The sequence below is a fragment of the Folsomia candida genome, unplaced genomic scaffold (genome assembly GCF_002217175.1).
Source record: "Folsomia candida strain VU population unplaced genomic scaffold, ASM221717v1 Fcan01_Sc001, whole genome shotgun sequence".
Classification (NCBI taxonomy): Eukaryota; Metazoa; Arthropoda; class Collembola; order Entomobryomorpha; family Isotomidae; genus Folsomia; species Folsomia candida.
In genome coordinates, this window is record NW_019091193.1 from 5719707 (window position 1) to 5737314 (window position 17608).

At 37.6% G+C, this 17608-nt stretch overlaps 4 protein-coding genes across 4 annotated transcripts; 3 read left to right on the plus strand and 1 right to left on the minus strand.

The window, feature by feature from the left end:
- The first annotated feature begins 4714 nt into the window (after positions 1-4714).
- On the plus strand, positions 4715-6575 carry LOC110862995. Its single transcript, XM_022112202.2, has 6 exons — positions 4715-4955; positions 5171-5521; positions 5636-5871; positions 5936-6098; positions 6237-6345; positions 6442-6575. Exons 1-6 carry the CDS (start codon positions 4742-4744, stop codon positions 6473-6475), a joined length of 1107 nt encoding a protein of 368 aa, XP_021967894.1. The 5' UTR covers positions 4715-4741; the 3' UTR covers positions 6476-6575.
- A 5067-nt stretch (positions 6576-11642) lies between these two features.
- On the plus strand, positions 11643-13177 carry LOC110858824. The gene is made up of 2 exons (XM_022107747.2): positions 11643-11858; positions 11941-13177. Exons 1-2 carry the CDS (start codon positions 11814-11816, stop codon positions 13054-13056), a joined length of 1161 nt encoding a protein of 386 aa, XP_021963439.1. The 5' UTR covers positions 11643-11813; the 3' UTR covers positions 13057-13177.
- Positions 13178-14176: 999 nt separating this feature from the next.
- LOC110858924 (carbonyl reductase [NADPH] 2) lies at positions 14177-15351 on the plus strand. Its single transcript, XM_022107840.2, has 4 exons — positions 14177-14319; positions 14396-14648; positions 14710-14815; positions 14927-15351. The coding sequence occupies exons 1-4, from the start codon at positions 14184-14186 to the stop codon at positions 15242-15244; spliced, it is 813 nt and encodes a 270-aa protein (XP_021963532.1). The 5' UTR covers positions 14177-14183; the 3' UTR covers positions 15245-15351.
- A 129-nt stretch (positions 15352-15480) lies between these two features.
- LOC118438310 lies at positions 15481-17545 on the minus strand. Its single transcript, XM_035858276.1, has 2 exons — positions 16241-17545; positions 15481-16128 (listed from the first exon to the last, which is right to left on the minus strand). The coding sequence occupies exons 1-2, from the start codon at positions 17065-17067 to the stop codon at positions 15636-15638; spliced, it is 1320 nt and encodes a 439-aa protein (XP_035714169.1). The 5' UTR covers positions 17068-17545; the 3' UTR covers positions 15481-15635.
- Between the last annotated feature and the right edge of the window lie 63 nt (positions 17546-17608).

The window sequence follows — 17608 nt, forward strand, 5'->3', positions numbered from 1 at the left end:
ATGGTATTGTGGGGTCGGAGCAAACAAGGAGTGTCAAGGAATCGGTCTCTACTGCAATAACGATCACTACGAAGACTACAGAAGTCTGGGTTTTGGTACTTATATAGAGTACAAGTGTGAGTGCGGCGCCGATCCTGGCCACTATTTTGATGGATATGACGTGCTCGACAATTCAGTGGATTTCACCTCAAAGAGGAACGTCTACTTGGAACGATGGGCTCCAGATATGTTACTCCCGACCGATTTTTCCTACTCGTGCAAACCGGGCAGTGAGATTTTTTGGGGGGATCGGATTTCAAGGCGGGATTCTTCTTACGAATACTTGTGTAAGGGAGCCATTGGAGTCGAGCGATCCAACGGAGAGGGAAAGTTTATGTTGTACGATTTAAAAAATGGGGCGGACAAGATCCTCCTGGACAGTGGGGACGTTAGAGACTCTTTATTCCTTGTGGGAGATGGTGAAAAATATTTTCAAGGGGGTGCCGGGGACGACACTTTCATGCTAGACGGACCCTGCTCTACTATTCGAGGCAATTTGAACGGGGGACGGTCCAAGGATGTCGGAAATTCGTTAATTTTAGGAAACAATTGTTCTCTCAGTGACCCCATCACGGTCCACATGCCAAGAAAAATGGTAACTTTCTCTAGAGGAAATCTGGTGGTTTCCAGTATAGAGAGGATAATTGGGAGAAAGGGTGAAGTCGAGATTATATATGCGGATTGTAATACAAAATTGGTCACTGGTCTGGGTGGGAGAGGTCCTGATGGGGGTGAGGATCGAGTAATAATTCCGCACTGTGAGAAGGACCAATTAGACTTGGTCGTATTAGTGGAGGGATATACGGACGTAGATTTCGGGACTTTCTCCGGGGGAAAGGCAGTCGTGCTGATTAACGGGAAAAAATCATACCTAAAAAGTCACATTCCCACGCATTTGGAAAATGGAGAGATTATTTTGAAAGTTGGTGGTGTTGGAGGGCTCAAAAATCTTGAAATAAATAGAGGCCAGAGAAATTTCAAGTTGCAATTTGGCAATGGGGGCTGGGCAGATTTAAGTTTTGAGTGTGACCCCACCTCGTGTCGAAGTGGAGGATTTGTCGCGTTTTTTATGGACAATGACACCCATCCATTTCAACTCCTAGTGGATGTGGAGGCAGCCAAAGGGCAAGCTGTGTTCTGGTTGGGGTCGTCTTCAGACGTGCGGAAAGTACAAGGATTAACCTTCACGGAAAATTTGTTTTACTTAAATGAAGGTCAAAATTGGCAAATTGAGGGATCGAGCAAGGCAAATGACATCTTTTACTTGCGAAACACATCCTTCTCTGGCCGTTTGGATGGTGGAGGTGGGAGCAATGTTATCATCGTGACGAAAGACATAGATCTTGATAAAATCGTGGATATCGGACCGGGACGAATTCTTTCCGTCGAGTACGAAAATTTTGACGCTGTAGTCGGTAGGCCCAATGGTGTTGAAGTAGTCACCACTTTCTGCCTTCTTCGTCAATTAGATCTCAACGGTGGGACGGACTCTGTCCCAGATAATATTAACATCGATCCAAGTCCAGACTGTGAATATGATCTGACCGTTTTCGCCAAAGGAAATACTTTAATCGACAATCGGATGGAAAATGGCCAACTTTTCATTCAAATTGGGCCGAATGGAGAGAAAGGTACAAATTTGAGGCTGGAATTGCACCAGAGAAAAAATTCTTCTGCAGCAGTTATCCTATTAAATTATCCCATTTCGAATATCACCCTCATATTTACGACTCCCGGGTTAGGAAATAGTCACCAAATTCTTATTGCCGATTCTAAAATTGATGTAACGGGTAAATTACTGGAAAATGATAGCATAAACTTTCTCCCGGGGGAAAATAAAGTGCAAACCGTCCTGGTTCAGATTGACGCCATGCTCGTTGCCTTTCACACCCTGCCAGCGAATACTGCTTCTTCCGAGAGGAAAAGTGCCAAAGGGATTGCATTTGTTCAGAATCGGTTCAGAATTCAGGGAGGGTTTTGGTACGTAACTGTGCCACAGATTTCAAAATTCGAGTTAGATAAGGATGACATCTTTATTGTGGAAGATGACAAAGTTGTAGCTCATTTGGACGGTGGGAGAGGAACTAATACCATCATTGTCTCGGAGAAAGTTCCTGGCTTGATAAAAATAAATGAGAATGGAACGGCAATTTTCGCAACCTCATCAGAGTCGAAAGTTTCCACAAGAAATGTACAAGTTTGGCAGGGTAGAGCGGGTAAAAGTGAGCATATCGAAGTAAACTTGCATTTCGAAACTTACAAGGTTATTTCCCTAAATGGGGGTGGTGAAAATGATCCGGATACCATAAATGTGACCAATATCCCAACGGGCAAGTCGAGATATCCTCGCTGATCGAAATCCCCACGATTATCTCGAAATATAAGCGAGGTCTACATCGCTCAGAAATCCACAAGATTTCCTTATCGAATTCCATGGGATATTTGAGCTACTAACAGACATAACAAAACGTCGTGACACTCTGTGCGAAATCGATACGATTTCGAGAAAAATTCGAGAATTGCAAATCAGCATGTAACATATTATGGACGATTAGTGTCAGAATTACTCTCGATATCCCTGCGAATCTACAAGTATTGTTAAGATGGTAACTCGAAGTCGTAGCGAATTTTTAGCGAATACAAAAAGGACTAATTAAATATATCCAGATCCAGCTGATATATTATTACTACCATTGTGACAATGGGACGAGTAAGTAAAACTCCAACGTTCCGTCTTTGTAAAAGGTCACAGTTTAGGAAAATCAGCGCTAATGTAGCCAAATTTATGTATAACAATGTAACAGATAATATTTCACATTTTCAAACTGATATAGTTAATTTTAGCAGTTCACAAATAAATCCCCAGTCCGAAAATCAGAACACAATTGAAATCAATTTTAACGAAGACAATTTAGAAAATAGTGTAATTGAGTCGGTGAATGAGTTTACAAATTTAAGTACAGACCAATTTGCTTCAGTGCCATATAATTTAGAGCAAGATTTAAGAGAATGGGGTGTGAATAATAAAATAACAAGATCGGCATTTAATGGATTACTGACAATTTTAAATAAACAACCAAGCCTACCAAAATTACCTGTCGATGGCAGAACTTTACTAGCAACCCCGACAACATCACTGGTTGAAGAGTGCGGTGGGGGACAATATATTCACTTTGGTTATAAAAGTATAATTGAGCAGTCAATTAAATTACTTCGACCAAACCCTAAAGTAATCAAAATTCAAATAAATATTGATGGACTCCCACTATTTAAAAGTTCATCTAAACAGTTTTGGCCAATTTTAGGACGTGTAATTGAAACGAAAAAAGTGTTTATTATTGGACTTTACTTTGGGAATGAAAAGCCAAGTGACGTAGATAACTACCTGCAAAAATTTGTTCAAGAAACAAAAGCTTTAATCGAAAACGGTGTAGTTATTAATAATGTAAAATATGAGTTTAAACTGTCAAGCATAGTATGTGACGCCCCTGCTCGTGCATTTGTCACTGGAATCAAGGGTCACACTGGATACTACGGTTGTGGAAAATGCATCGTTAAAGGAAAATATAAAGAGAATCGTGTAGTATATTTAAAAACGAACAGTGAATTGAGGACAAATCATTCATTTCGTGCTAATCAACAACCCCCTCATCATAATTATAGAACAGTGATTGAAAATTTACCCCTCGATCTAGTTGGAGACATCCCATACGAGTTCATGCATCTTGTATGCTTAGGAGTGACAAAAAAAATTCTAAAAATTTTTGTACATGGAAAACGAAAAAGCTACAGACTAAATAAAAAATCAATTGACAAAATATCACTTCGTCTTGAAAAGTGTCGACCTTGTGTGACAAGTGATTTTGTGAGAAAAAGTCGCCCTCTCTCTGAAGTTGACAGATGGAAAGCTACGGAATTCCGCCTGTTTCTTCTCTACACGGGACCGATCGTCTTAAAAGGAATAATTAGTGAAGAATATTATAGACATTTTTTGGTGCTATCAATTGCTGTTAGGTTGTTATCAATCACTAATCAAACCGAACCGAATTTAAAATACGCTGAAGATTTATTACTTTATTTCGTGGAACAATTTAAAAAATTATATGGAAAAGAAAATCTATCATACAATGTACACGGCCTAATACATTTGACCAATGATGTACGAAAACATGGGGACTTAAATTCCTTCAGTGCATTTCCATTTGAAAACTTTTTGGGAAAAATTAAAAATTTAATTAAAGGGTCTCATCTTCCCCTCCAACAAGTATACCGCCGCATCATTGAGCAACAGAAAAACGAGGTGAGCATGCTTCCGCATACTGCAACTAAAAATTCAGTGACTTTTAGTAATGCTAAAAAAAATAATTCTTGCGCATTTAAAAAAATAGTATTTAGGGACTCTATAATTAGTAATAAATCCCCTGATAATATCATTTTGCTTAAAACCGGTGAAGTAGTAGAAGTTAGTCACTTCGTTAAAAATGCAACTGATGGGAACGTAATTGGACGTGTTTTTACTTCAAAAAACAATTTCTTTGAGTATCCGTGTAATTCATCGATTGTTAACATTTTTGAAGTTGATAGTGCTACTAGTCCCATAAATACTTTTAACATAAGTGATGTTCAATTTAAGTGTGTGGCTTTAAAACGAAAAAATAAAATTATCGTTATTCCTCAACTCCATAATTTCAACGAATAAAAAATGGAGCAAAAATACGCCGTCGTCGTATTTAAAGAGTGTAAAGATAATCAAGACATAGAGACTGTGGAGGCCATTCCAGTTTCATGGATATCTAATGGTTCCATTTTATGGCCGAACAATTATGGACATAAAGTTTTAAAAAAAGCAATCAAACGTTGTGAATCGCCCAAGGAAGACTGGACACAATATCAAGGAAGAGTTCTTGGACAATATGGTGAGTGAAAAAATTAAGTAATTTCCATGAAGTCAATAACTAGTATATTGTACTCACAATTTAGCAGTTGCACGATAACTTTAATTTGGTGAGATCTTGAACAATAATTTGTTGTTCCTTAAACAATAAGATCGAGTTTAAAAACCTACAAATGATTTATTATGTATTCTTTACATTTATTTACATATATATATATATATTTTTTTAATATTAAGGGACTTTGCAAGAAGCTAGACAGGAGTCCAAAGTTGCAGAGGGAACATCTGATTTATCCAGCGCCAAACGCCGTGTCGTGAAGAAGAATGTTGGACCCGTTACTCAGCTACCAAACCCTCCGCGACATCAAATTGAAGAAATGGCTTCAACTTCTCAAACTATTTACACAATTCAAGAGTTGCTGGCTGCTGGTGTCGATACGGGAAGGAATCAAGAGGGGGACCACTTTGCAGGAAATGAGGGCGACGACTTTGGAGGAATGGAGCGTGGCGAAATAATCCTGAATAATGCAATGAGCCAGGCTCCCCCGCAAAGGGTAGAAGAAATGAATAGAACCGTTGGCGATCAAGGTACACAAGATAATAAAGGGATTATTTTTATATTTATTTGTGAATGCAGATCATTTATTCACAAATGCAATATTTTAACATTAATTAATTTAAAAACAAAACAATAATTTTTAGGATTACTCCCTGAAATTCTAAAGAAAATAGAAAGAATAACTATTGTACTCGATCGCCAACAAGATCAACTGGATGAAATTGTGCAGATTTTAAAGAATAATCAGTATAATCAACCGCTCGCTTCCAGTCAGCAAACTTTCTCCTTTCCTTTCGGATTATTTCCACTTCGGGATTCTGCAGCTCTTTCGTCACTGGATGAGCAATTAAAAAATGATGAGGCTGCCAAAAATGCATTGGTATGTAATTAGACCATGAATATGTTTTTGTTTAAAGATGTTTTAATTGCTGTATATTTTATAGATTCGTAAGCTGAAAGATTGCGGGGGTGCAACTTTGTTAGAAGCCGTTAAAGGGATGATGTCCTTTTTAATGACGGATGAACTTTGTTCACTCTATAGTCACAAAGGGAAGCGGGGAAAATTGTCGCTGGCCGATCATGCTCTTCTTGTGAATTCGATTTTTGGTAAGTGAAAATAAAAATATCGTATTATGGTTTGAGTTCATTAATCAGACCCTTTCGTATGAATTTTTTATCGAGCGGGGTCATTTAAAGCTAATTATGAGCGCGTCTAATTATGTGAATTGCTTAATTAATTATTAGATGCACTGATGAGAAATCCACGGACATCTGGAGAAGCAACCTTGATTAAGTATTATGAAGTGCTTCCGACTGTTTTGAAGCAAGCCCATGATCGAGTTAGACAAAGGAGGTAAGTACAGAAACATTAAATTAATATATATATTTCTATGAATATATATCAAATTGAATCGTTGTATAATGTATGGACTATTTTATTATTATTTAGAAATGTAGCTGCTCAACCTGGCAATCCTGAGTGAAGATAAAATTATAAATTATATCATTAACTTATTAATTTTTTGATACAAATTGTATTGGTAGTTATTTGTTGTAAAATAAATTAAGACACAAACAATGCAATGTATTTTGTATGCTACTTTTTTAATCCCAATGAAATCGCATAAAATTCGAGAGGAATTCGATATTCAGGCAAATACGAAATCTCGTCGATTAATGCTGGAAATCGTGTCGCCAATATCTCCGAATAATCGAGAGGATTTCCTTAGGTCTCGCTGGACATTTAACTGTAAATTCGAGATCTTTTCGAGCTACCCTCGCTTAGAATCGAGAGGCTTTTTTATCTCGAAATCGTAGGGAATTCCTATGCCTTTGCCCGTTGGGTAGTTTCCCAAATCTCTACCCTCATGCCCACAATCTATCAATTATTGCGGCTGGAAACACACTTTTACATGTTCATGACACTGGCCCAGTAAATTTTGAGATTTACGTCCAACCTTCACAAACAACTGGATCTGTACAATTTTTTGGCAAGTTTAGCATAACGAACGATACGAGATACACAATTCCAATAAAAATTCAACCCCACAAAATCTACGATAGCTACGTTAACATTGTCGAAAACGGGGTTGAAATAGGACTAATTCTTTCCAATTCTTCAAAGAGTGACAATTTTATAAAATTTTCTCTTCAATTTTTTAACGTTTCTAATATTCAAGATTTCCAAGTTTTACAACGATTATTTTCACCAACCTTTATCTCCGAGTTGTACACACCGGAAGGAAGTCTTTTAATAAATTTGAAGACAAGAGAGCTACAACTCTTGCAAATTTACCCGGACGAAGCTGCCACGGAGAATAATACGGAGAAAAAGGGTGCGATCGGGGTCAAGAATATTTTTAGGATTGCAGATTCCTTCCGAATCGTGCATGGGGGAAAGCTTGACGATGCTTTTATCCTGGAAAATGAGAAATTTGTTGGTCAAGTTCATGGCCATTCGGGAGTAAATTCACTCATTTTGGGCGATCAGATAAACTCATCTTTGGTCACGATTAACTTGCCCAAAGAGACTTTAACGTTTGGCCAGAGTGAAAATTTCGCCACGGTGAAGGGAATTCACATCGTGAATGGGAGAAAAGACAAGCCTGACGTTGTCTGGACGGATTGTTACACAAAATTGCTTAGACTTGAGGGAGGTTCGTCATCTGGGAATCCTGACATTATCAAAATTTCGAAAGATTTCTGTACCCCGATCATCGCAATTATTGCAGGACATTACACAAAAGTTGAAAACCTGGCAGAAAAAGGAAATTTTACTTATGTAGTTGAAAATTTGGACAATTTTGACATATCTTACTCTCTCGGGGTGGCGCATCACTTTAAAATTGACGTGGATCAGGATAAGAACATTTTTTCTTCTCTGAATGAAAATAACTTGCTGATCAAGTTGAACTCGGTTGAAAAATCGTTTCCACTTTTACAAAATGGAGTATTATTCAAAAATCTGCCAACATTTCAATTTGTTGGTGACGATGGCCGACTCATCATCGACTTGAAGCTTGACCTTCACACCGAAAACGGGACGATTAATGTTGTAGATTCCACCATCCACTCTGTAATCGTAGCAAAGCCTTCCTTTTCGGGGAGAATTTCCGGTCTTAATGGAGCAGAAAACGACATTCTTGTCGAAACTGGGGAGAAAATTGATCAAATTTTAGGTGGAGATTTGGACGATAGTATATTTCTCTTTGACTCAGCAGTTGTTGGAGAAATTGATGGAAAAGATGGAGTTAATCGGCTCCAGCTAATGCCCGGGTTTTTGTCAGGGTTTGATTTAGAAATTGATTTACAAAATAGTTCTTCATCAATTACAATTCTCAACTATGGTGACGAAGAACTCGAGACTGATTTCTCCAAAGATGTGGTCAAAATCGTAAAAAATATCCAAATCTTTACCGGACGAAGGGACAATTTTGAACAAGTATTGGTTTCTTGTGAGACAGTGTCTGTCGCAAATGCGGACATGACTTACGTAACTGATCCGAATTGCAATTACAATTTGTGGATTAGCATCGGAAACGGGACGAGGGTCAGTTTTCTTATTGATGACAAGATTGAGGGTGAAAATGTGACTGAAATTGTTGACAATAATAGTGACACTGAAGATGATACGACTACGCCAAGTAGTGACGATGGCGTTGAAGACATTGGTGAAATCGGTGAAATTTATGAAGTCGAAGACGATGAAGACAAAGAGTATGACGTGAAACTACTCAAAAAATCAATTTTCTACTATAATTTCGTCGAGCCATGCACTTTCGACGTAGAAATTGACTCATTTTCCCGACTTTTCCACACTCGACACATTTTCAACCTTAAATTTAATCTTTCAGATATTAAAGAAATTTCCATTTCTGAAGGAGACATAACACGACTCGTTTACAAATTGCATTCCACAAATTTAGAATATTCCCACATTTTGGGTGAGGTCGACGAAAGTGAAATGTTTTACTCCAAACCAGAATTTATGACGGAGGATGGGTTTCAAATTTTGATTACGAGATATTCTGAAATAATCTTCAGTTTTGGGAATCTAGAGGAAATCGTGGAGCCTGAAATAATACCGACGTCTTTCATCCCAACAATTTCTCAATTGGGGAAAGATTTAAGCGTCAGTTTTATTATTGAGACGGGTCACGATTTTTTCTATTCTGGAAATCCTGCCGAGTTTGGGACAATTACGAACAGGGAAAATATAACGTCTCACCTTATCGGATTTAATGGCACGACGTACGTTATCTACAACAGCGGTGATGGAGATGTGCAAATTTATCCTCAGGTTAACCATGGCAAACAGGTGATTGACTTGACCAACATAATTTCTCAGATTATGAACAAAACTGGGACATCAAATTATGTCCCACAGATCTCTCAGGTTGAGGAAAGTTCCGATTTAAAAATTGATTTTTCTGACCACCTCGAAATTTTTTCTGGTGAGTTGATCATCGTCAATGGCACGGAGTTTAGAGAGGGTGTCATTGTCGTAATTTTGCGTGCAATGGGAATGAATATTGTTCACGAGGATGGGGGGAATTGGACCTTGGTTCCAGGTCGGGTAGAGATTCCGCACGGTCATGTGGTACAGTTCGACCCGCAAGATTTCGAACATGGGACAGAAGTCCATGATAAGGATGTGCATAAACATGATGTCAAGTATACATGCCCGAAAAACGGGGATGACCTCGTTGTGACAAATATTCCCGTTTTGAATCAAGTTTTTGACCAGGAGCACCATTTCAGCCCGACATCTTTCATAATTACGAACTATTTTGGAAACCGTGAGGAAGCATTAATGCCAAAGGTGCACATTAAATTGGGAACTAGCAAGGACAGCCTTTGCTTGGTGGAGGAGGAGGAGGAATTACCTTTTTTGAGCATAAAAGGTCCTAGTAGTGCAACAATACCTGGTAGTGGTACCAGAGTTCCAAGTTCTATCCCGAGATATCAAGATATCTTATATCAGGAAGAAAATGATATTTTGCAGGGCTTTCCGGAGATTAAGAGAGTGTTCAATTCTTCCTATCCATTTTAACAAAAATCGGGTAATCCGTGGTATCAAATCTGGTGTTACTAGTGAGGTAAATAGGTGGGAAATTTTTTATACTGTTTACAAAAAAAATTGAACTTCTATATTTATGCATATGTTTATCATTCAAAATAACGGTAACAAGTTGAAGTGACCAAAGGTTGAGATGTGTACGGATTTATAGGATTATAACCTAACCATATTATTATGTATATGTGATAAAATAGCAATAATAAAATAATAAACTAGTAATAGAAATAAATATTTTGGAAACTGATGAAGTTTTTAACTTTTATTTTATTTATTTATTTATTTATTTAATTTATCTATTCACATTAAGCTTGATTTAAAACAAAATCTTGTTACGCTTGACGGTAACATAACTAGTAATAAAATTAGAGCAATGTTTGTCATATTCGTATGTCATATGTACATACTTATAAAAAATGTAGTAATTGTAATTATGCCAAAGCTAGCGAGTAGATTTTGATAGCAAACGTTATATAATCTGCAATTATAATAGAGTAGAGAGGAATGCAATGTCATAGTTTAGAAACGAATTCTTCAATTTTGTTTTGAATACATTAAAATTATGCGATTCTTATTTAAAATATGATAACTTATTTAAATAATGAAGAAAAGTAATTAAGCTGCATAATTATGTAACTAAATATTACTGTATATGTACATACACGTGTTTCGTCACGAAAATGTATACCAACAATCTGTGTACGTATGTATGTATTACTATAAAAGTACCTAAATAAACCTTTGCAAGCAAATGAATCGAAGTCATTATCATCAGCCTCATCATCGTCGTTATAATTTTTTCTAATAAGCCATCCGTCGTCTAGTTTAAACTTTACTAACATGCACGTATATGTGACCACTCAACAATGCAAATATAAAATCTCAATGTACATACACTCATACGTAGCACGTACATATTGTATTACCTTTGTAAGATCGAGAAATTTTTAAATAATCTGGATTGCAAATGGTCTTATGACTTACAACGCCGCCCTTCGAACTTACATAGCTCGTCCCAAATAATAGACGCATGCACACTGATGAAGACCGCATGTCGAAATTTAAATCCGTTCGAAAGTTATTTATCGTGGACTAAGATAAGATAGAGACGAGACGTTGCCACAAAAAGGGTTGCACTCTTTAATAAATATGTACGAGGCAGTTTGAGACAAAATAATCTTTCAGAAATAAACCTTTTGTCTCCATCAGTGCTCATAATTAGTACCATAGCTAATGAATATGTTAGTCTAATACAAAGGTCGACAAGTTTAAGACCAAACGATTTGAATTTTTACTCGTACAGTAAATCCGTCAAGAACGTTGGAGCCGTGCAACGAGCACCCTGTCTGACATGCATAATTTTTCAGTACTTGGAATGTGACGCCAATAGCCCAAAAAACTAATCCAGTCTTGCTGCCCGTAATTGATGTGGACATTAGTCTTTTCTTGAACTAAGGTATAGTTATGATTCAAAATTTGTATGAATGCTGTGTACATACATAAATACGCATAGTGAGCAACGGCAACCCTTTTCCTAATCCTTTCAGGTTGGGGATTTATTTATGCACTTACTTGTATATTTCAAGTTTCATTCTCAGACACAAGTCACATTCGTCAGTAATTCACATTCTTCCCAACATCAGTGCATAATTAAGTAGAAGAGACAGATTTTTCTGGAAATTGCTTATAATTTACACAAGTAAAAGGTTACTCGTTTGCTGGATTAATCAATTAATTGGACAGCCATGAGGGTCCTGCTTATTCCAGTATTAATTACAATCACGAATCAGGTGAGGAAATTAGAAATTCATAAATCTGTCAATAAATTGTACCAAATTAAATTGGTATTCTTACCTCAATCCGTGAATCTAGATGAGACTGACGTCCCCATCTCCTCTAGCAAGTAATTCATCAAATATTGACTACTACACCGTCGGCATCCCCGAGGATACCCACACTTTAGAAGAATTATACCAAGCCGCCCTCCTCGAAGGAGGTAATCTCATCATTTACGCCGGTGGAGACTCTCCCAGTCAACAAACCGCTACAAAAACTGCGTTCGAAGCCAAATTTCCCGGCCTATCTGCTCAAATCATTGTAGACCTCAGTAAAATCCACGATGCCCGGGTGGATAATCAAATCGCTACGGGAACCCTTATTCTTGACATCGTCCAACTCCAAACCACCCATGACTTCGACCGCTGGAAGGCAGATGGCGTCCTCCTCCAATACAAACCTGTCGGATGGTCGCAAGTTTTTCCAGAATTCAGGGACACTGACGCCTACTTTGTTGGCCTCTACGTCCGCGTCTTTTCCAACAACATAAACCGCGATTTGCTCGGAGATGACGAATCCGGATGGCCAACCGAAGCAAACGATTATCTAAATCCGGAACTAAAGGGAAAAATCGTGTCCACTTATCCTAACGATGACGACGCTATTTTGTTCATGTACAAACTAATAATTGACAAGTATGGGTGGGACTGGTTAGCCAAATTTGTCGCAAATGAGCCCGTGTTCGTCCGAAGTACGCAAAATCCATTTAATTTCGTGTTAAATGGAACATATCCCGCAACCTTTACGACTGGAGGGCCCCTCAAACCGCAGGTGACGCGTCCCATGCAGTTTATCCTGCCCAAAGAGGATCCCTTCGTGTGCTGGGCGCAAAGGGCGGCAATTCTTAAAGAAGCAGCGCATCCGGCCGCGGCCAAGCTGTATTTGAGCTGGTGGTTGAGTATCGAGCGACAGAATCAGTATGTTCAGTGGAATGTGCGAAAAGATGTCCCAATTCCGGAAGGATATCGAAGCATTTTCGACTATCCGGGACAAACGGATCCCACCGCGTTCCAGAAATTTATGGCGGACAGGAATGCACTGGAAGTGTTCAAAGGACAGTTCCAGTTATATGTGGGTGAAGTGAAGGGAGACATTCCCACAGGAGATTTAGGGCTGCATCCAACGGAAATGTTACCCTCTGCATTTCCATAAGTTTAAAAGTATGTAGTTTCATATTTGTAATAATTTTTACTTCTCATGAGCTTTTGTTTTTATAAGTTTGTATATAATACAACTGAATTGATGCTGACATTTTCTGTTGAGAAATAAAATTTGAATAAATAAATCCAATTGAGAATTGGAGAAATCTAAAAATGAAAGCATGCTTCAGACCCATCTTTTACAGATACATAAATACCTAAGTACGCATGCAGTATACATATGTACATGCATAATATTTAGACGACGAAATATGTAGGTTAAGTTTTTCCTTAAATTTCATGTACATGTACAGCAGCATAAATATTTTAAAACGGAAAATTATAGTGAAAGCATGCAAGTTTGACCACTTAAATTCATGAGAAATACTCCTTATAAAATTGTACATATGTGCATCTAAATATTAAATTCGTTATAATAAATTTAGATGACAATACTAACGCTCATACATAAAACAGTGTTGATTTTGGCGTTATTGGAAATATTGATAATAAATAAATATGCACAACTGGCATTAAAATTTACTACCCTTCTATCAAAACAGTCATTCATCGAATGACAGAATTTCAAGTGTTTCAGGTTAAATGGGAGAAATGATTTTCTGAAATATTTAGTCAGCATTGCCAAAGTCAATCGCTAAAATTAGGGCAGAAACAAACATATTTCTGCAGTTTTCCTTAGTAAAATATTCACACCGCTTGCCCAACACTAACACTTTAATTATTTGTTATTAACTGTGCCATCCACAGATATTTGTGACACTCTTTGACACATGCACACAGTTTTGATTACACAACGAGTAGTGATTCCATTTGTCATCATTATTTTCAAAACGCCATGTCTTCAAAATTCTGAAGCCTATAGTCGACACTTACAATTATTCAGTACTAAATATTTCAGATAAGTATGGCACATTAAATATTGCACTAATCCTAAGGAGTACATGCATGCACCCTATCAACTTGTCGATAATAGTATCAAAATAGTCTTCGTACCTTACACTTATGTCACCACTGATGACTGAAGGTTAATGCTTAAAATGCGTACCTAAATATATTTAAAGCAGACATTTCTCACCGTTCAGTTCATTTCAAGTTTCATCGTCCTCCAGAAATCGTGACATGCTCATATCAGACTCAAACCCATTCGGCGATATTTCAGCTTTTGTTCGATTCGCAATTTCAAAATCACTCAACAGTATGGCACTAAATCACTCTTTTGCAGGAAAGCGGATCCTGGTCACTGCCGGAGCTAAAGGTAGTTCATACATACATGTGAAAATAATAAATATAGGTATATTACTTCTTAATTTCACTACCACATAATTCGTAAGGCATCGGTCGAGCCATTGTGAACCGTTTGCATGCCGACGATGCCCATCTCTTTGTCTTGCAACGGAATCCCGTCCTGGCCCAGAAATTAAGGGATGAATTGCCCAATGTGACCGTGGCCTGTGTCGATGTCAACAACTGGACCGAGACGAGGGAGGCTATCGAGTCATTCGGGGTGCTGGATCATGTCATCAATAATGCAGGGTTTTTAGAGTCCCAGCCATTCATGGAAATAACGGAGGAGTCCGCAGAACTGTGAGTCTATCCAAAAACATTGACCATGTGCAATTTAAATTATTATGAATCTCATTCTTAGACATCTTTCGACAAATTGCAAATCCTTGATAAACATTGTACAGTCTGCGGCCAAGGGGATGATTGAGTCGGGAAATGGAGGCAGTATTGTGAACATTTTATCACTGGTAATACATAATAGTACAGTTTGCGATTTTATTAACTATTTAACCCCATTGTACATACATAATCTGGGATATCGATTTACGAAATTCTGCTATACCTAAATTTCTCTCTAGGGCGGTCATGCTACCGTGGCGGGTATTTGCTGCTACTCCACGAGCAAGGCAGCCACCCTTATGTTGACCAAGTGCATGTCCGTTGAGCTGGGCCAATATAAAATCCGTGTCAATTCCGTGAGTCCAGCAGCTGTGGCGGACACTGACATGGTGGCCTTGCTGCCCCCCACGGCGGGCGCTCTTCTCGCACGCGCCATGCAGCCGCGCCTCCTCGTCGCGGATGAGGTTGTGGATTCCGTCTTGTTTCTCCTCAGTCCAAGGGCGTCAATGATTTATGGAGAGGATATTCTAATCGATGGGGGCGTGCATACCTGTTAGAGGAGAAATTGTTGGGGAAATAGTTCGGAAATGTGTACCAAACGTAGTCACACCATGAGCTTCGTATGTAATTTCTAGTGTTACTTATCAACTTTTTTATTATATTAGATGCATGTAAAATTGTGTACATATTTACATACGTACACAATGTAGGTCAATTATGTGCACATGTATATGGTCCGAATATGTAGAGACCATAACATTTACATGAATTTTGTTTAGCATAATTTCGTCAAATTTAATTCAAATAGTTCACCATTATTTTTGTATTCTCACATTTTTAAAGTATTTTTTTAATTTCACGTTTAAAAATAAAAACATTTACGTGGAATTTGGAACCGTAAAATTTAGCTGATAGTAAAATGTTGTGATTTAGTTGAAAATATTACTCTTACAATGGTCTCTTATTCCTCACAAGGATTAAAACGTTCGCAATCTGCACAATACAGAAACTCATCATTACCAGCGGTGTCTTAATATCGATGAAATTTTGAGCAAATCGTATCCTAATTTGTCTCAGTGCGCGACGTCTTTTCGTGAAATGGCCAGCATTTGTCGATAATCTTGCTAACTGATTAATGCATTTTCCCGAGATATGATTAACCTTCCCAGCCGTCGTCGTAATGCCAATGTAGCACGTGTACCCATTAACAATATTAATTGGAATGACGATTAAACCAGGATTGCTCAGCACAACCGATTTTAAAAGGATAAGCAACACCGTAAAAATTATGTTGACCAATGTAATCATGGAAAGAATCAGGGGGAGAAAAATCGAGGCGAAGATATCGTTAAATCGAATCTCCAGCATAGTCAAGATCAGGTATCGTTTGATAAGGACGTATCCACGAGTCGGTATCGATGATGCTCCAGTATTTTCACGCCTAAATAAAATAGTCACAATTTTTGTAATTATTAGTTTTTGAAATTTTCAAATTCTAATACTTAATTATTAGTTTTGATTATGTAACGTAGCGATAAGCGTATTTTTAAAACCTCTTCATATTAAGCAATCGACACTGGAAAAGATAAAGGCAAATGACGCAAATCAAAAATGTGGAGACGATTGTGAATCCAGCCGATGTAACCAAAATGTACCACATGCTCGCCTGAAATGTTGCGGTAATAGCGATAAAGCTAACTTTTCTCGCGGTAAGGTTCTCTGATAACAGACACCTCCCACTTATCCGGTCGAGATGGATTGATCCGAGAAACGGGGGGTGGCAAGGCATTATCGCGAATAATACCCAATTTGCAATTGTTGTAATCGGCAGGATAACGAGGAGCCAGGATAAAATGATGCGTATAATGTTGACAATAAATTTCTCATTTGTATTGATTTCTGCAAAACGCAAATTAAATTTTACGAGCAGTGAAATTAATATTGTATAATTAACAAAATTACTTTCTTCTCCACCTTTGAACGTTTTCTCCACTTGTACAAAGCATTTCATGAGCTGAATCATTTCTCGAGAACGGAAATCAAGAAATAAATTAAACAGGGACAGCATGACGTATGTAAATGTGAATGTCCCACTAATTATTTCCTCAGTTAAGGTGAGAATGCTGGGCTTTCGCCAGTAAAACGTGTAATTAATGAGGATAAAGGCTCCGAAAGCGTAGCATCCCAAGCGACTTGTGAAATAAACATATTTTCTTTGGCGTGGTATCCAACCCCTTCGGATTTCCAACCAATTATTTTCCTTATCCCAGTAAATGGGTGTAAAATTTAAAAAGGAACAGATTTTTACCAAATAACCTATTAATGGGAGCACCGGCTGAAGAATCATGTTGCTGGCTTCTCTTAACGATAACGAATGCATGAGTATTTAGCAAATTGGAATTGATACACAGAATGTACAAAATTGTTGGAGTTCATTCCAATTAAATTCCATTCATCTGCGTACTCGTTTTTAATTAGTGAGATTAAATATGTACCACGCAAATAAGGGTTTGAAAATTGACTTGATTTGGACGCGAGATTATTTAATTGTTTAATTGGTGAACAATAACTTAGAATTAATAACTGGCTGAAGAAATTCTGCGTTATTTCTACGAAATATGATTAGCTCTACATTCACCGATTTTAAGCTATGTATATATTTACTTTCTGACAAAATTGAAACAAAGGCGACGTTTTAATTATGGCTGATAATTCTAAGTTATTGTTCAAATATTAAACTTGTAATGGCTGAATGCGATTAAACCGTTGTAACGCCCTCTAATATGAGGAAAATAGACAAGTACATACCTATGTAGATACATGATTTAAGGAAAATTTTTTTGCAAATTACTTGCCTAATAATATGAATGAATGCAAATTATTATTGGACCTATTCGACCCCTGTGTTCCAGATAGGGTAG